The 20520-nt window shown below is 39.1% G+C and overlaps 1 protein-coding gene across 1 annotated transcript in view; it reads right to left on the reverse strand.

The window, feature by feature from the left end:
- LOC144508568 (nucleolar protein 4-like) overlaps nucleotides 1-20520 on the reverse strand; it is a 276236-nt gene that overhangs the window by 210645 nt on the left and 45071 nt on the right. Inside the window, exons 3-4 of the mRNA XM_078236640.1 lie at nucleotides 8836-8947; nucleotides 8623-8732 (exon numbers count right to left, since the gene is read on the reverse strand). Of these exons, the coding sequence (XP_078092766.1) occupies nucleotides 8623-8732; nucleotides 8836-8947 (222 nt within the window). The remainder of the gene's footprint in view (nucleotides 1-8622; nucleotides 8733-8835; nucleotides 8948-20520) is intronic.

A 20520-nucleotide genomic window follows, 5' to 3' on the forward strand; every position in this document is an offset into this window, starting at 1 on the left:
TCCAAATCAGGCATGAATGGCAATACATCAGCCATCTGAACACAACATGAAGCAAAAAAAAACACATAGGACAGGATGGGGGCAGAGGTTATGATCTAAAGTTGTTGAACTCAATATTGAATCCAGAAGGCTGGAGTGTGCTCAGACTAAAGAGGAGGTGCTGCTCCTCAAACTTGCATAGAGTTTCACTGGAACATTGCATGCCATTTTGATAAGTAACCTTGATTTCTTAGTAAGATAGAGGGTTATAGGTAAGCCTGGTAATCGCTAAGATAGGGACATGTTCGGCACAACTTTGTGTGCTGAAGGGCCTGTATTGTGCTGTAGTTTTTCTATGTTTCTAAAAGTGGGGGGGACGTGGGGGTTAGCTCAATTAACCTGACAGTTAGCTTGTGGAGCAGATTAATTCCAACAGCATGGTGTTTGACCCCTGTTCCAGCTGAGGTGGTCTGGGAACCTACCTCCTTGACCTACCCATATTAAATCACACCACTTTGCCGTGGTTTAGTGAATAATTACCAAGGAACTGCCTTTGGGCAGTGAACCCAAGAAGAAGCTTGATGAGATTTTTAAAATTCTTGTGGTTTTCAGTAGTTTTTTTGAACTTGGGGCAGAGTGTAGTTTGTTGTAAGAGCTGATCATATTGTGTATCATTGTGTAAGTTATTTCTAGTCCATTACACCATACAAGTTTCTGTGACAATGCTAAACTTGCCCCATTGTGATTCTTGACCTTTCTTCAGCCTTTGGCATGATTTATAACAGCATCCTCTTCCAACTCTTCTCCACCATCACTCAGGTGAATCTGCTCTCAACTGGATTTTTTCTATCTATCTGATCAAAGCCATGGAATCGCTTGCAATGGCTTCTCTTCTCACCCCCACACATTTACCTCTGGAGTCCCCAAGAATCTAGCCACTCCTATTTCTCATCAACATGCTGAGCTTGATTACGTCATCTGGAAACAAATTGTCAGTTTCTACATGTACACTAACGATACCCAACTTGATCTCACTGTCAAGGATTTGCCCAGCAGCAAAAGTAACTAGAATTTTAAAAGGCTTAAAAGATAGAAATCTGCCTAGCAACAGTAACTGCCAGCATTTCCAGGGGCAGGGAAGCCTCTAAAAGGCATGAGAGCATCTAAGGATGATCAGGTGTGAATTGCTTTAGGAGTAGAAACAGACTACTTAGGTGACTGCTATAGAAATGTTAAGCTTCCCAAGCAGAAATAACTTAAGTGATTGGGTGAGTTCAAGGCGCTAGAAATGCTAAACTCCATAAAAGGAAAGAATTCCAGATATGTAGACAGCCGACTCTTGAATTTGAAATAACAAAAGGAAAAACAGTATAACTGTTCCCCCCCCCCCCCCCCCTCAGAAGCAGGCAAGAGAGCCCAAACCCCATAGCCAGAGGCCTGTCCAAAACTCAGAGCCAGGAGGCTAGGACCCATTTCACAGCCAAGGGGTCCTGTAACATCTTTTACTTCTTAGATTCTATAGTGTTGCATCTAAGTCTTAGAGCCAAGAGACTGCAGGAAAGCTTCGTAAAAGCAGTTTGAATATCTTTGCTGGACCAGGAAAAGATGTTTTCCCAGAATTGATCATTAGCCCTCTATTGTGTGGTAACTATAAGCTAGTTTGAGTTAGAACTATTTAATTTGGATGTTGTTTGGGAAAGGGAAGTCTTAGGGAGTTCAGGAATCATCAATATATTTTGGAACAAGGTGTCATTTCTACATAAACTGTGTGTATGTGTGTGTGTGTGGTTATTCATGTACTTAAGTGTCTTAAAGTATTGTAGTCCTTTTGTGTATTTTTTTTATTTTAAGTTAATAAACATTCTTTAATAATATTTATATAATGATTGGTGGTGGTGTGCTGCCTTTTACCCCTGTGGACTATGTGTGTAGTTCCAATTCAGGATGGTGTGTGCTTAGAGGGAAACGTGCAGGTAATGCCTCTTGGGTAGATATATTCTTCCTTGGGTACAAAGAATGAAACTATACACAGTACTCAAGGTATGGTCTCACCAAAGTAGAATGGCAGCAAGACTTCTTCACTTCGTATCCTCTCACAAAAAAGACCAACATACCATATGCCTTCCTAATTGCTTGCTGCACCTGTATGTTAACTTTTTATGTTCCTTGTACAAGGACACGCAAATTCCTTGGAGAAGAAGAACACCAACTTTTAATAGTTTCTCACCTTTTAATAAATAGTTTTCCTATTCCTCCTACTAAAGTGAATAAATCCCCCCATTATTCTCCATCTGGCATCTTTTTACCAGTCAAATAAGCCATCTATATTTCTTTGAAGACTTTTTATATCCTCCTCCATAGAAGGGCCCAATTTTGGAAAGGCATTGATTTTGATGGGCCCTCCTTCACAGCCTGGGAGGCTCATATCTGCATTTTAACTGTCAACAACTGAGGCTCAGACTAGTTGTCTGCACTTGGAAGGAACCATTGGACCTATTGAAAAAATAGTGGCCAAGGTGGGCCCGCTCCGTGGTCTTCCAACCTCGGCTCCTGCCTTGGATCTGCCGATTGAGATGACAGACCTGCTGCCTCCTGCATAAAGTGGGGCCTTCCACTGGGAAAATTATATTTCCCAGCAACCTAGAAACAGGGTTGGAGTCATGACACAGATCATTTCTGCCTCCCGATTCTCATTTCCAATGGCAAAATCCAGCCCTGCATCTAATCAATCTGATTAGTTGAAAAGACACTGCTCACACAGACTCCAGATACCTTGTAGAGGTCACTAAACTGAAAAGAATCTCAAAATACCATGGGTTGCTGCTCGAAAACTCACAAGTAGTATGTGCGCAGCTGTGAGTTCAATGACTAACCGGTGCTTTTCCTTTAATCACTGACAGCAAAATGGGAGCCTATATCTTGGAACTCCTTCCCCCTAACTCTATATGACAAGGCTCAACTTTATGTTCCTGTCTGACCTACAAAGTCAGCAAATTTTAATACCCTTATTCTACTACAACAATTCGTTGCTTAAAATTGTAGTTGCATTCTGACAAATGTGACTTTAAGTGAGACAAGTGAATTAGATTTTCCCATTACAACCAATGTAAAAACCATAGTTACATTCTGTAGGTCCTTTCTCATCAGAAAAAAAATCATGAAAACATTAAATCCTGTAAATTGAAATACTGTACATTCCTAAATTCCTACATTCATAAATGAAATATATCTTTTCATTTATTATATTTTAAAGTTAAAAGAAGTATGCAATACAACATGGCTAAATGTGAAGTAGTACACTTAAGAGTGAAAAACAAAGGAAGAGAATTATTTAAATGGTCATTTGATAACCCCCACGAGGTCCATGGGGAATAACGGATTGGATTCCCCGAGAGGCTCGTTGGTAACAGGTAGTGGCCTGCCCAGCTGGAACTCATGACTTAAGCCTTTTATAAGACAGGCCCAGGACTGGGCCTGCTGAACTGTAGTCCCAGGAAGGGAATAGTATGTATACGCCACAGTAGTGGTTTTATTTTGCATTCTGTAAATAAACTATGTTCCTTCCAGTCGGACTAACTGAATCATTATCTTGACGACGAGGAACAAGGAAAGTTCTGGACAGCCTTGCCTTTCAATGAACCCAGTAAGACAGAGACAGGGAGATATTGAAAATGCTGCGGTTTGGGAAACTAGAAACTTATGATCCGCGTGTGGAAGATTGGTCCCCATACACCAAAAGGAAGAGATATTTCTTCTGGGCAAACGAGGTAGACACGGACAACTGACAAAAAGTAATCCTCTTGACCACTTGTGGGGCCCCAGCCTTCAACATCATAAAGAGTTTAACCTACCCAGCAGCCCCAGTTCAAAATCCTTCAATGAAATTGTAGAGATTGTATCGAACCAATACAACCCTGTCTTTGTTCCATTGCAATGCTATATGTATAACATGGCAAATAGATTCCCTGGGGAACTTGTCACTGAATTCTTGATGAGATTGCAGAAATTGGCAGAACACTGAGTATGGGTCATCACTTCTGGAAATATTAAGGATCATTTAGATGTGGAATTAATAATATTGCAACCCAAAGGAAGCTACTGACTGAATGAACTCTGGACCTCAAGAAAGCCATAGAACTGGCCCTTTCCTGTGAAAACGTGGAAAAAGGGGCCCAGGAATGTCAGGGGTCCATTGACGTTACCAGCCCCAGCCTTGAGTGACCTCATCTCGCAGAACCTAGTATCCAGTAGATAACGCTCACGTTTCCCATTTGCTGTCAAGAAAGGGCGATTGAAGATGGAGGCCGCGAGATTGCAGAATTAGGTGGGAAGAGCGAGAACATCCATGCTGCACTGGTAGTCATAGGGTCTGCCCCAGACAAGGCTACCCGAAACAGGCAAAATGTGTACTCCCCAGGCCAAAGGGTAAAGCCACCCTAGGACAGGGCTTTGCAAATAAGTCAGCCCGAGGATGAGAAATTGATGCAGCTAAATTGCATTGCCACACCCAAAGTGGCTCCAATTGAGATTAAACTCCAGGAAAATAGCCACCCCCAGACATGGAGGTAGACACAGGAGCCGCTGTATCTATTATTGGTGAACAACTTGCATTTAGGCCTGCAGCACACCAAGTCTAGATTGGCCACATACACTTAAATATTGTTGGGACCAGTGTAAACCCAGTTATGCACAGGCAACAGACAGTCTGAATCTCCCTAATAGTGGTGCAAGGACTAGGGCCCTGTCTTTTGGGAAATGACTGGCTGCAGAAAATCCACTTGGATTAGAAACATCTTTAAAATGGGCACTGGCAATTTATAAAAAATCATTGAAAAGTGCTAGGGTACCAGATCAGAAATTCAAAGATATATTATAAAGGTAGACTAGACCCCAACAATTCTCAATTTTGGTATTAGTGTCAGATTTCGATGTTTCATTCCACGCACGATTCTACTGACGCACTGGGAAGCTTTTATCAAAACAAACTTTATTTAACAACACAGTTTAACTGCAATAACTGAATTAGCTTACCCTTTAACAAATGAACACTACTTAAACATGACAAGATACAGGTCTTAACTGCTAACCTATTGTTATGAGTTTCAATTCAAGTAATTTCCTCTTATAGACTTAAAGCCCTTCTTTAAAATTAGTTAGCAAAACATAGGCATACTTGCTTATCTTAGATTAACAGTTTTGGAGCTTTCAGAACAACTCTGGAGAGAGACAGCGAGATACCTGTTTTCTTCAGGCAGCCCAGCTGCAACTGCTTGTATTTTAAAATGAAACTGAAAACAGTATTTATTTCCTGCAAGCTTAGTTCCTTCCATTAAGCACATAGCTCTGTCCCGTCAATCAACCTAATCAAAACTTTCCACTAAAACCCCCAGGGGAAACCCAAGTAAACACAAATGCATTTGCTCTGTTTAAAACAAACACTCCAGGTGTAAAATGAATACTTATCTTGTGCTCCCAGCGAACAATTTAAAGGTTTTGCTTGACAACTCAGCACCCTGCAAAACAGATCTTAATTCTAAACATACCCCATTTGAGATACATGATATAAATATACTTCTTAAAGGTACAGTATCATTACATAAGTATCCCGAAGTGTTCCAAGAAAGCCTCAGGAAAATTAGAGGCACTAAGCCCAAGATCTACGTGGACCCAGAGGCCCGACCTCATTACTCCAAGGCACGACCGGTTCCCTATGCCCTATGTGCCAAATTTTAGAGGCCTTATTGAAACATCTAGAGGAACTTTGCATTATTCACCCAGTACAATTTGCTGAATGGGCTGTGCCAGTAGTCCCAGTTTTCAAATCTGACAATTTGGTCCGTCTCTGTCGGAATTATAAATTGACGGTCAACACAGCCTCCCGCTTAGATAGATACCCTATGCTACACAGAGAAGACTTATATGTGAAGCTGGCTTGAGGTGGCTCACATATTTTCCAAATTAGACATGAGCCATGCCTAGCTCCTACTGGAACTTGAGGCATCATCCAGGAAGTATGCCATCATAAATACTCACAAAGGACTGTATGAGTATACTCGCTTGCCCTTTGGGGTATCTTCAGCTTGCCCCATTTTTCAAAGGAAGATGCAGAACATCCTTCAAGAGGTGCCCAAAATGACAGTCTATCTGAATTACATCTTAATCTCAGAAGCTACTGCAAAAGAACATTTGGAGAGTTTGAAGCTTGCCTTTATGACTTTTTTCTGATGCTAACGCCCGATTAAAAAGGGAAAATATGTGTACTGGGTCAATGAGATAACATACCTTGGGTACAGAGTTGACAAGGATGGATAATACCCTGTTGAAAAGAAGGTGAAGGCCATAAAAGGGATTCTTGACGCCAAAGAACACAACAAAGTTGAAGTCTTTCCTAGGTCTCATAAATTACTATGGAAAATTCATACCAAACTTGGCAACCCTGCTGGCATCCCTCCATGTGCTGTTTAAAAAAAATCAGAAATGCCACAAGAGAAAGCCTTTGCAAACATCGATCAACAATTGCTGTCAACAAATATACCAGCCCATTATGATTCGCTGAGACCACTCATTGTAACCTGCGATGCCTCTCCCTATGGGATAGGAGTGGTATTATCGTAGTGTTGGGACGACGGGACAGAACATCCAATCGCGTACGCATCACGAATCCTAGCGGATGCAGACAGTAAGTATGCCCAGATCAAAAAAGAAGGTTTGGCCATGGTGCTTGTGGTGAAAAAGTTCCACCAGTATAATATATACATCTCTGGTCGGCATTTCACCATAGTAACCGATCACAAACCTCTGCTGGGCCTCTTCAAGGAGGACAGGGTGATTCTTCCCATCGCATCAACCCGGATCCAATACTGGGCACTGCTATTAAGTGCCTATGAAAATACCCTAGAACGTCATCCAGGGAGACATATAGCCAATGTGGTTGCCTTGAGTCGCCTGCTACTACCCACCAGCCTACCTTCAACTCCGAAGATGAATGAAATTGTCTTGACTCTGAACTTCATGGATAATCAGCCAGAATCCACCAAGCAAATCCAGGCCCTACGTTGGTGAAACTACATCACGTTGTCCTAAGTGATGGACCGCAAGGGTTTGAAGGATTTGACACCTTATCTCTCTAAATATCAGGAGTTGAGTCTAGAAAATGGCATCATCTTGTGGGGTGCCTGGTGGTTGTCCTGTGTCCATACCAGTGACGAATACTTCAAGAATTGCAAAATAGCCACGCAGGAATTTCTCGCAAGAAGCTACGTTTGGTGGCTTGGCTTAAACAGTGATATCGAGTGAGAAAGTCAGGCAGGAAAGCAGCTAGTAGGGGAGAGTCAGCGAGAGAGAATGTCTCACGCATGCTCCGTCGGCCCCAGTGCAAAATGATACTAAAGCAGAAGTCCCAACACTAAGTGCACATACTGGCCCTAATATAGTCAATGCTAAAGCAAAAATGATGCAACTCAAAACAAGGACTTCCTGTCTTCAAAAGTGTCTTGAAATTCTCTGAATTCTCTTTCTGCTGTTTTAGCAAGGATATTTATCCCAGTTATTTTTTGTTTAAAAATTTACCTTTACTTCCATAAAAATAACAGAAGGAGCAATTGTATTGTTGCTAAGGTCTTAAGAGTTCACTAACCAGTTGGTAAAAGATTGGCTGAAAACTGCCAAATTGGTCATCGGAATAAACATTATTGCAGAATTATTTAATATTTTGCCATTACTGGTTAGGTAACTTCAAGGTGATAGCAGTGAGATGAGGGCAGTACTTTACAACTTTTAAAAAATACTTTTAAAGCAGAAATTTATGAAAATAATCACAAAATAATTGTAAACATTCCTATGAACAGTTGAGATATATTGCTATAAAAATCAATTCATTAATTACAATTTTTTAACACCAGAGGGCAAGCTTGGCTCAAACAACTACCTGATCATAAATAACTCATCTCAAACCGAACTGTGAAAAGGCAAAAATGTAATTCAGCTGCTATATCAACTGTATGGAATAAATCTACAGATGTATTTAATTTTTACTATTTCCTGCCTCTTCAATGTCATAATTTATTTTCTCCTGGCTCATCTATATCTTCCTTTACCTTACCAATCTATTTCCAGACCTTAGAGGATAGTACTTTTATTATTAGTTAGAGAGCACAGAGGAAACAACTGAGGCAAAACATTTATCACTTTATGACAATATTGGTGCACTTTTTGTCTCCCTAATGTAAATAGGCTTTCCAATTTTGTTGTATATTTTTAATACAACTGTCAATTCACCAGGTGCATCGTAATTGTGTTTATGCTTTTTAAAAAAAAAATCATTAGAGCAATCAACATCAGGCTAAATCAGTAAAGGTACACTTATTAAGTATGTTATTTACTCAGCAGAGCAAACATGAACATGAGCTACTTGGGCATAAGCTTCCTTACAAATTTATTCAGACACAAGTTAGGTTTTAATTAGCCTGATGATACTATAGAGAATTCCTAGTAAGAATATTTCATATTTATCCTGCAATTTGTGTTTTATTGGTGCTAAAATAAACAAGTGTAAAATGTTTCATTAAGTGGAAGTTTTATCAACTAAACCAGGAAAATCGTAAATATATACTACGAAATGTCATCATTATTTGTCAGACTTACCAGTTCTTGAGATGCACTCATAAACTGGAGTTTCATCTGCTTCAGGTATGTGGCAGTAATGGGCATATTATAATCTATCACGCCAGCCAATGAGGAAGGTCTTTCATTTTCTGTAAAATAAACTACATTATGATTTATTGTTTCCATGCATCAGGAATGAAATTAATTGTTCCTGCAGAAATATACCAGATTCAATAAATCTCCAGCATTTACCTTTTGAGTCCACACCATTCGGGTTTATGTGCATTCGCTTTTGACATTCGGTGCAGCTCATTAGAAACCTTGTCACTGCTTCTCTTGGGAGAAATGCATATGTCTCAGCAATCTGGTTTTGAGAAATGGAGAATATTTCAGTTAGGATGAAATCACTATTTGATTTACGAAGGCAATCTGTAATTGAAGACATAAAATTGTGCTGGACAGAAAAGAAACCTTCTTTCACGCTTATTAAACACCTGTCACTTCATGGCTTGATCTGTATAATCATTAAGTGTTAGCATTTGTAGATTAGAATAAAATTGTTGCTGCAATATAAAGATTTCATTGGTTGCCACAGAAACCCAGTACATTCTCAGAACGATCTAAACATTATTTACTTTCTACAGATAGTCTACAAATTGATCCATGGTGTTTGCTGGTTACCCTTACCATGAACATCATAAGTGTACCATTCTGATTCAGTGTGTGTCCTGAGAGAAAATGTTAACATTGTAGGTGACGAAGAATCATAAAATCTTCAAAATAAACTAAACCAGTACAGGCAACAAAAATATTCAGCTTCTATTTCAATTTTTAGAAGATGGCAGATCATCATCAACAATATGCATTTCTTTAATTTAGTAAATGTCCTCAGGCACTTCACAGGAACTTTGTAAAGTAAAATACGCCACAGAGCCATGACAATTGGGCCTGGTCACAGAGGCAAATTTTAAGGAGTATCTTAAAGGAAGAAGGAAAGGTAAAGATCAGAGAGGTTTAGGGAGAGAATTCCAGAGCATTGAACCTTGGCAGCTGAAGGCACAGACACTGATGGGGGAGTGATTAAAATGAGGGATGCTCAGGAGGCTAGAATTGGAAGAGCACAGCTGTCTCAAGGGGTCATGGGACTGGAGAAGATTACAGAGATGGGGAGAGACAAGGCCATGAAGCGATTTGAAAATAGATGAAAATTTTAAAATAGAGGCGAGATGATGATGCCTGGTGCAAGCTTTGGGTGATTTTAAGTTTACATAGGGTAGAATGTGGGAAAATCCCCAAGAGTGCATTGGATTAGTTAAATCTAGTAATAACAAAGGCATAGATGTACAGCAGAAGGGCTGAGGATGGGTGGAGTCGATTATGTTATGCAAGTGGAGGCACGTCGACTCAATGATGGTGTGGATATTTGGTTGGAAGTCACCTTTGCATCAAATATAAGATTGCAAAGGATCTGACTCAATCACAGACATTTGCCAGGAAGAGGGCTGGAGTTGATAGCTAGAGAACAGAGTCTGTAATGGGAAATGAAGATAATGTCTGCAATCCTCCCATTGTTTAATTGGAAGACATTTCTGTTCATCTAATTCAAGATGTCAAACAAACAATCTGACAATTCATAGGCAATGGCAGAGTCGAGAGAGGTGATGGGGGAAGCAGGGCTAGGTGTCGTAGCTTACATGTGACAACTGGTGCTGCGTTTTTGGATAATGTCACCAATGGGCAGCATGTAAATGTGAAATATGAGAGGGTCAAGAATAGATCTTTCGTACTACCAGAGGTAATGATGCGGTAGTGGGAAGAGAAACCATTTCAGGTGATTGTCTAACTATAATTGATAGGAACAGAACCAGGTGAACGACAGTGGAGAGGAACTGGAGGAGGACAGTCTGGTCAAGTATTCCAAAAGCTACAGCCAGGTCGAGAAGGACAAGGACATTTTGGAGGGCAGACTGATTTCTATTGTGCTGATGTACAGTATTGCTGCATAGCTTGAGCTGTAGTTTTGTGTTGTTTTTCTACTTTTTCCCCCTGAATGTTGGTCAATTATTCTGAATACAATGCAATCAGAGTTGTAATAACAATGTTCCAATTTACTGCGGCTTTCTCAACACCAGCTAGATTATTTGATACTATACTAGTAAATAAATCATGATAAAACAGAGTTCATCAAAAATATATTTTCATAAGACATGGCAAATTTCCTATTCTAACTGTATGTAAGGAAAATAAATCTGCAATGGATGAATGATGATACAAACCAAAGAGTGTAAAACAATATTCTATACACCTTGTACTCAGCATAATCAGGCTCATTTAACTCTATTAGCACAATAACATATGTAAAATGAAATGTTTAACTTGAGTATTTAGAATGAAAAATAGCTATACATATTTAAAAAATAGCATCTATAGTTCAGCTCCTGTTTGCCCTCAGGAATAAAAGATTAATTAAGATTTCAGTGTTTGGAAAGCAGTTTATTTGGAGAGTTGTCTGTCCAAACTTAGGCTTAGCATCAGTCACAAGCTTCGCATGTTAAAAATGATGAAGTATCATCAAAAATGTTTCTTTAGCACTCTGGTAGCCAAGTAAATACTATACCTGCAGAGACAAAAATCCTAACTATTAAATGCCCACAGCAAACAGATTAATTGAAAAAGTAGATATTAATGGTTAGACTGTTCAGGTATTAGCTGAATATTATAAATGCATTTCAGTATCTATGATTGTGATGAGATGGGATGCTTCCGAGTGCATTTACATGTGTATTGTAATGAAACACATTTGCAAAAGTGGCATTTCACCCACAATTCAAATCATCCGACATAGTGTTTGTTCCCAATGACTACATGCCATTGTACTCAAGCCATACACATATTGATAACGTTCAAAACTTGTGGGTTTTTAAAAAAAAGCTTATGTATAAAACAAGTCCTCATCTGTTGAATTCAGGACCAAATGATTAAAGATGAATGTCATAAATACTGTTACTTTAATCAATTGAATTGATTAAATGTAACTTGTTTCAACTATGCAGGTATTCTATATAGGATCCAATGGTGTTAACTTTAATGTCACTTTCTTGTTAGTCCAAAGGCTTAAGGTTGAAGAAAAATAGTCATTTTTAGAGACAAGGAAAAGTACCACAGAAAGTCAAACTGTTGACAACATTTTAATTGTTTATTTATCTGGGGAAAAAAACTGAAAGTTAAGTATCTCCTCCTATCCGTATAGGAGGAAACGGAATCATTGTAAATTGGTGTGTAAAAGCCTGAAATTTATTTCTTTCCTTTTACAAATAATCTCAAGAGCAATAAAGGATGGGCCATAACACCCACATCCCATTAAAGAATGGAAAAATTACATCACAGAATAATAAACTTTGCTTTCTTACAAATTAAACTCTCTCATCAATTATACTAAACAATAAAACATGCTTTTAACTTATTTACATATACAAAGAACAAAGAACAATACAGCACAGGAACAGGCCCTTCGGCCCTCTAAGCCCGCGCCGCTCCCTGGTCCAAACTAGACCATTATTTTGTATCCCTCCATTCCCACTCCGTTCATGTGGCTCTCTAGATAAGTCTTAAACGTTCCCAGTGTGTCTGCCTCCACCACCTTGCCCGGCAGCGCATTCCGGGCCCCCACCACCCTCTGTGTAAAATACGTCCTTCTGATATCCGTGTTAAACCTCCCCCCCCTCACCTTGGACCTATGACCCCTCGTGAACGTCACCACCGATCTGGGAAAAAGCTTCCCACCGTTCACCCTATCTATGCCTTTCATAATTTTATACACCTCTATTAGGTCACCCCTCATCCTCCGTCTTTCCAGTGAGAACAACCCCAGTTTACCCAATCTCTCCTCATAACTAAGCCCTTCCATACCAGGCAACATCCTGGTAAACCTCCTCTGCACTCTCTCTAAAGCCTCCACGTACTTCTGGTAGTGTGGCGGCCAGAACTGGGCACAGTATTCCAAATGCGGCCGAACCAACGTTCTATACGACTGCAACATCAGACCCCAACTTTTATACTCTATGCCCCGTCCTATAAATGCAAGTATGCCATATGCCTTATTCACTACCTTCTCCACCTGTGGAGAAGGTAGTGAATAATGAATATGTTGGAGATTGTCTATGCATCAGCAGGGGAACCTGCTTCTAATATTGAAGTTATTCTGTTAATTATGAAATGAAATAACCAGATTTCATACTCAGGTTTTCAAGTTATTCCCAGAATCTTCAACAGAGCTTAAAAGGAAAAGTAAAATTAAAACCTTTTCATTTACAGTTTAATGATGTCTTAAAACTCCTTTACAATGTTTTCAAAGGCACCGCTAAATTCACAAGCTCTCCATTATACAAGATGAAAGGCTATATTTTATTCTTTTTAAAAAAGGCTTTAATCTGATATAAATAAAGATAAAATAGCATGTTTCATGACTGTCAATCAACATGGTGATGAGCAATCTTCCTGCAGAATATTTGTGAAACCTGAAACAATCAAAATGCATGTGATAATTCCCTTTTCACCCTTCACAAGCTGCTATCAAGTTGCTTAACTGGTATGAATTATGAAGATGCTATTAATTCAGCTGTGGCACAAAAGTAGTACAGCATTTGAGAAAAAGAATTCCACTTTCTGATATGGCAGAGTAACTTAAATGAGCAACACAAAATGTGTGACAAAATATTCTGGAACTCATGAACTTGACTCTACTACTGTAAGGAGGTCTGGAAGAAATTTCTCAAGTGCCAATCTTGCAAGAACCACATTTGTTTTGATAAGCTAAACTTGCAAACCATACAAACACCACAACAGATAATGCATCCTCCCAGAAGCAACCATTAATTTCCAAGCAAACAAATATTACATCAATGAGTCTATGCTTAATAGTTTGTGCAATGGTAATGTATATACAAATGAAAAAAGGTACAAATGTACTTTATATTGTCCTTCTTACTTCACAGATCACAGAGAACTGTGTGGTTAGCAGCATGAATCTGAAGAGCACTAATTCTGTCCCCTTGAGGCAAGTGTTGTTACAGATGTAGACGCGTCATGACAAATATATAGTGATCTGCAAGAATACAATGAAGCACAGGGTATTGGTGGAGAGTCTGTAGAATTGGGGAGCACAAGAGATGAACTGATGTTAGAAAAATGTGCCTATTTTGCTACCAGCTCCTCCTGGGCTGTTGCAGGATACAAATTTTCAGGGAGCTCTTTTCCAATAGTGGATTTAAATCACATGCATGGATGTGAAGAGACATACAATTATTTTTTCCAATATAGTAGAGCAAATTATTGTTCTGTTCCCAAGCTCTGCGGTCAGTTGTGAGATTCGGCTATATTTCATGCAACGTGCAACCTTTAAGTTTCAGAACTGATTTAACTGTTGGGATAGTAAGGTTGGTGGAAGAAAAAAGAGCAAGTTCCGCACTGTTTCTAGTGTTCCCCCGACCCGTGATAGCTTTCCAGTTTATAGTCCAAACTCCACCCATCTGATTTCTCCTTCATAATTCTGCTTCAGCTAGTATGGTCAAAATCAACTTTAGTATTAAGTGAGAAGAATTAGGCAATTAAGTGATTTTATGTTTCAATAAGATCACCTCTCATTCTTCTAATCTCCAAAGGGTATAGGCCCAACCTGTTCAACCTTTCTTCATTAGATAATCCATTCATCCCAGTGAACCTTTTCTCAATTGCTTCTAACACAATTATATCAGTTTTCAAATCAGGAGACAAAAATTGTGCACAGTATTCCAGATGTGATCTCACCAAGGCCTTGAACAGTTGCAGTAAAACTTCCCTATTTTTCTGTTCCATTCCCCTTGCAATAAATGCCATAATTCCATTTGCCTTCTGAATTGCTTGCTGTACCTGCATACTAAATGTTTGTGACTCATGTAACAGGACATCCAGATCCCTCTGTACCACTGAGTTCTGTAATCCCTCTCCTTTTAAATTGTATATTGCTTTTCCATTCTTCCTGCCAAAGTGGACAAGTTCACATTTTCCCACATTATATTCCATCTGCCAAGTTTTTTCCCATTCGCATAACCTGTCTATATCCCTTTGCAAACTCTCCACTTCCTCTTGACAACTTACTTTCCTACCGCTCTTGATGTTATTGGTAAATTTAGCCACCATACAGTCGGTTCTTTCATCTAAATCATTGATGCAGATTGTTAATAGTTAAGGCCCCAGCAGCCATCCCCCTGGCACTCTACTAGTTAGCTTTCCAACCCGAAAAAGACCCATTTATCCCTACTATTTGCTTCCTTTTAGCTAATCAATCCTTTCTCCATGCCAATACATTGCCCCCGACACGTGTGTTCTTATCTTGTGTAATAACCTTCGATGAGGCAATCAAATGCCCTTTGGAATGCCAAGTATACCACATTTACCAATTCCCTTTTATTCATCTAGCTTGTTCTTTCCTCAAAGCACTCTAGTAATTAAACATGATTTCCTTTTTACAAAACCATGTTGACTCTGCCTGATCACATAATTTTCTAAGTATCTAGCTATAAACCTCTTTAATAATGGATTCCAGCAATTTATCTGTATGTTACACTAACTGGCCTGTAGTTTGCTGATTTCTGTCCCCTTCCTTTCTTGAAGAAATGTGTTACACTGGCTATTTTCTATTCCACTGGACCCCTTTCAGAATCTAAGGAAGATTATAACCAATGCATCTACCATATCTGTAAACACCTCTTTTAAGCCGCTATGATGCATGCCATCTTGTCCTGATGATACTGAAAGCCTTTAGGTCTAATAGTTTTCCCAGCTATGGTGATTGTTTCAAGTTCCTCCCTCCCATTTGCCGACTGCTTTTCAAGTATTTTTGGAAAGTTTTCTAAATCCTCTGCAATGAAAACAAACACAAAATACATGTTCAACACCTCTGCTACTTTCTTGTTTTCCATTATCAATTCCCTAACCTCATCCTCTAGAGGACCAATACTAGCTTTAGTTACAGTTCTTTTATTTAAATTATAGAAACTCTTCATATCTGTTTTTATTTTATTTGCTATCTTTCTCTGATACTCAGCTTTCTCCCTCTTATTATTTCTGTAACCATTCTTTGCTGGGTCTTGAAATTTGACCAACCTTCTGACCAACCACTAACCTTTGCAGATTTGTACAGTGTTTCTTTCAATTTGATGCAATCCTTAACTTATTTATTCAACCATGCATGATGCTCAAAGAATCTTTCTTTCTTACTGGGATAAATCTTTGCTGGGAATTATTAAATCTCTCCTTAACAGTCTGCACTGCGTCTCCACTGTCCTTCCTTTTACACTTGCCAGTTGATTTTAGCCAGCTCTGAAGTCACACCCTGTAATTATCATTATTTAGGTCCAGAACACTAGATTTTGATGCATACATCAGCCCTTCAAACTGAACATGAAGTTCTATCATGTTAAGATCGCCATCACCTAATAGCTGCTTTACCAGGAGATTATTGATTAATCCTGTCTTATTGCTCCTTACCAGGTCCAGACTAGGCTGCTCGCTCATTGGCTCTCGAACATACTGTCCTAAGAAACTGTCTCACATATACTCATAGAATCATGGAATCCCTAGTGTAGAAAGAGACCATTCGGCCCATCGAGCCTGCACCGACAACAATCCCACCCAGGCCCTATCCCCGCAAACCCACTTATTTACCCTTCTAATCCCCTGACACTAAGGGACCATCCACCTAACCCACACATCTTTGGACTGTGGGAGGAAACCGGAGCACCTGGAGGAAACCCGCTTTATGAACTATTTTTTCAGGCTACCTTTGCCAAACTAATTCTTTCAATCTATATGTAGCAGCATGGTAGCACAGTGGTTAGCACTACTGCTTCACAACGCCAGGGACCTGGGTTCGATTCCCAGCTTGGGTCACTGTCTGTGTGGAGTTTGCATGTTCTCCCTGTGTCTGCGTGGGTTTCCTCCGGGTGCTCTGGTTTCCTCCCACATTCTGAAAGATGTGCAAGTTAGGTGCATTGAGCCGAATAGGTGTCGGACTGTGGCGACTAGGGGAATTTCAGAGTAACTTCATAGCAGTGTTAATGTAAGCCTTACTTGTAACTAATAAATATACTTTACTTTAGACTAAAGTCACTCGTGATTATTGCAGTACCTTTCTTACATGCCCCATGTATTTCTTCCTGTATATTTTGTCCTACAGTGTAACTACTGTTGGGAGGCCTATAAACTACTCCCATAACTAACCTCTCGTTTTCCTATTTCTTTTTTCTCATCTCAACCCAAACTGATTTTATATCTTGCTCTTTCGAGCCAGTCATCTCTCACTATTATACTAATGACATCTGTAATTAAGAGAGTTAGCCCCTAGCTTCCTATCTTTTTGAAATGTCAAATGTCCTTCAATATTTAGGTCCCAGAATTGGTCACCCTGTTACTAAGTCTCTGTAATGGCTCATACATATTTATTTCTATCTGGGCTAACAATTCATCCATTTTATTATGATTGCTGTGTGCATTCAGACACAGAGAGCTTTTAACTTGGCTTTTTACAATATTTTGCAATCTCTGGCCTTGCCTGTTCCTGCATTCTTAAGTTTGTATTCTTTGTCCCTTCCAGCCATGCTCTGATTATCTTTACCCAAATTTCTATCCTGCTGTAGTACCTCATGTTTATCCTTTGATTTTCTATATCTCCTCTCACAAGATCCCTTTTCCTCACTATTTAGTTAAGTCCCCTCTACCGCCCTAGTTACATAACTTGACAAAACACTGGTCCCAACATGTTTCAGTTGAAGTTTGTTCCAAATTTACAGCTCCCACTTTCTCCAGTACTGTTGCCAGTGCCCCATGAATAGAAACCCATTTCTTCCACATCAGTCTTTGAGCTTACAGCTGCCCTCAACTTTTTATGGGCTTTTAAATGTCAAGTTATGCTCTTCGGGATCTGAAACATTGCACTGCCCTCCTGAGTGGAGCAAGCAATAACATGTCTCCTCAATCAATCAGACTGGAAAATCCTCACTGAGTCACACAAAGCTTAAACAGAAAATGTAAGTTAGAATATTGATATAATTGTAAAATAATATACAGAAAGTGAAATAAACAGAGGGAAAGAAAGATAACATCTGAAGAGATAAAAGGCAGCACAGAGAAAAAAAAAATCTTTCATTTTGTTTAAATCTCTACTCCTCCACCTTTAGGTACCATGCCCTAAGTGGGAATTGGTAATCATGGATTTCCTTTCCATTGGTCCATGATTATGTTTGACAAAATATTGCAGTGATTTGCCATTGCCTTCTACAGTATGGCTGACCAGGAAATTCTCCCACACGCCATCAAGCATGTTGGAAGAATTTACAGCCTGGTAGTCAACTGGTATAGCCCCATTTTGAATGCATCTTCTGTGACCATCAAGTCCTGAAATGGGACTTGAACCTCAAGGTTCTGGCCTAGACATAAGGATGCTATCACTGCACCACAAGACCTCCCTAAATCTTCACTAATAATTGAAACGTGAAGGAATGAAACTCCGCACTCGCAAAAATTAATTTCCAGTGTCACAGAGACTATTTGACAGTAATTAAGACTTGTTGCACTGATAAAAATCCACTCACATTTGAGTAGAGAAGCAAGAACATTTTCTGGATAAGTGGATATGTAGCACAAGTTCACACTGTTACATGTATTTCATTACTGGGACTATCAATGAGGTACCTGTGTAGCAAAGCTTGTGGAGGAGTTTTCAAATCAGACAACAAAACATTGACAGCCTCATTGTTCTTCTTACTGCAAATACCTGGTCAGTAGCTTCAGTCTTACCCATATATAACTGGAGGAAGTTTCAACATATCCAAGACTGAATATCAGACAAGCAATCCAACAACACAGGCAGTATAAGGGTTAACAGCTGTTGGTGGGTGAACTTTTTGTTGGATGATTAGTTTTTTGAGAAAGGGTAGTGATAACAACAGTTTTTGTGGCAAGGTGGGTAGTACCTTACATGTTGGAGGCATTTAAAGAGAATGTCAGATATAGCTCGATTGGCAGCACATTCACTACAAAAGAAGATGTGTGTTCAAGTTCCAGGCCAGGACTTGGGAGCACAAAAATCAAGGCTAACACAGATGACACATTAAAAGGAGGCCACATGTGGCCCCGAAGTATAATTAAAAATTCCGCTGCCCTCATTTTTAAGAAGAGTAGGAGAGTTTTCTCTGGCATTTTGGTCAATATTTTATTCTCAATCAAAATGACAGAAACAGATTATTTGGTCATTATACACATTGGTGTTTTTGTTGTGCAAACGGCAGTGAAGTATTTCATTGGCTGTAAGATGTTTTGTGGCATCCTGTGGTCATGAAAGGATCTATATAAATGTAAATATTTATTTCTATGATGCATGACTAGTGGTTGTGCAGGTATATGTTAACTGAAATGTTTGCATTGTGGGATCAGTGAAAATTCAGACACAATTGATGATGCACTCCCTGGTTGCTTTGATGGATCAGTGTTCAGCACGTCTAGGCTAATGTATCATGTGTGACATTAGCCAAGTCTTGATTTGCATAACCAATTGCAAATACTGCATGTAAAATCAGTAATGGAGGGATGGATGGGGGCGTTGGTATGGCATCATGCTCAGTTTATACTGAAAATAGTAATTTAGAGCCACACTATCTGATGAAAATCAAAATGGGTGCTCAGTATGAATAGCCTGCATTCATCCTCTGATATTTTTGGGAAAAAACTATTAAAACATACGTCAGAGATATCCCAAGGTTGGCTGTGAAGAGGATACTGTGACTAGGATGCTTTGGTAGAGACTGTTTATTGCTCACCACAGAGTTTACTTATCCATCCTAACACCAGACACCCAGTGCTGGCTGACTCTTCTTTATGTACACATTTGAGTATAATTAATTAATCAGTACCCAACACCTGTTCACCTTATTAATTCGAACTACTAGGTATTTAACATCCATCAACAGAGCCTATTAGATACCAATAGATTCAATTAAATTGATAAGCCATCAAAAAATTATTCGTAAGATACAAAATAATACTTTATCTTATTACACAATCAATCTTTCACATACTCCAAATTCCCCTCCTTCTTGAAAACAACAAAAAATACAGTTACAACATGAAAATGTCTGTGTTCTACTCCATTATAACACAAGGCATCCCTCTTCAAGGATATCCAACAATTTCTTCGGACAAGCAGTTCTTTTTGTGAAACAATCTGGCAACTGGTGACTTGTGGCGACTCACTTTATTTTTTAAATCTCCTTCCTTTCCAACGTCTCTTTTATACTTCCAAGATCAATCTTTAACCTCTTTTCCATAATACTCTTTGTCGAATGGACATTGTCCCAGATCGAACAGTTATCTATGGAACATTCTATGAACACATTCTTTCCTGGTTGTCCCTTTCATAGAGTTCCTTTAAAATACTTGATGAGTACATAGTTATTTCTGTCACTTATATCAATGCAAGTGTCTCCGCAGCTGAGGTGCTTTTAATTACTCTCTATTTGAGTTTCATGCTAATGGACAACATTTATCGTTTATCCCCACTAAAAATATAATGAATACTGCTGTACTTGAATAACCATCGGGAAGGTTAGTGTGTGAGATGTCATTAAAAATGACTAATTTCATCCTTTCTGGGTCACCAAAGCTGGAAATCTGAGCATACATTATTCTGAGTTTAATTTCTTCAATGTCTTATTTGCTTTTAGCACTTCCCCAACAGTAGCATATTTCAGCATGTGCTCAACTGTAATAGATTACAGCACAGATCCGGTCTAGTTTGTGTGCATAACCAGTTTAATTGCCCAATTAAGCTTTTTAATTGATCTGCTTCTTTGTTGGTTATCGAGTCTTCCTTTTCTGATGATCTAACTGAATTTATCGAGACCC

Source organism: Mustelus asterias, chromosome 20 (genome assembly GCF_964213995.1).
Source record: "Mustelus asterias chromosome 20, sMusAst1.hap1.1, whole genome shotgun sequence".
NCBI lineage: Eukaryota > Metazoa > Chordata > Chondrichthyes > Carcharhiniformes > Triakidae > Mustelus > Mustelus asterias.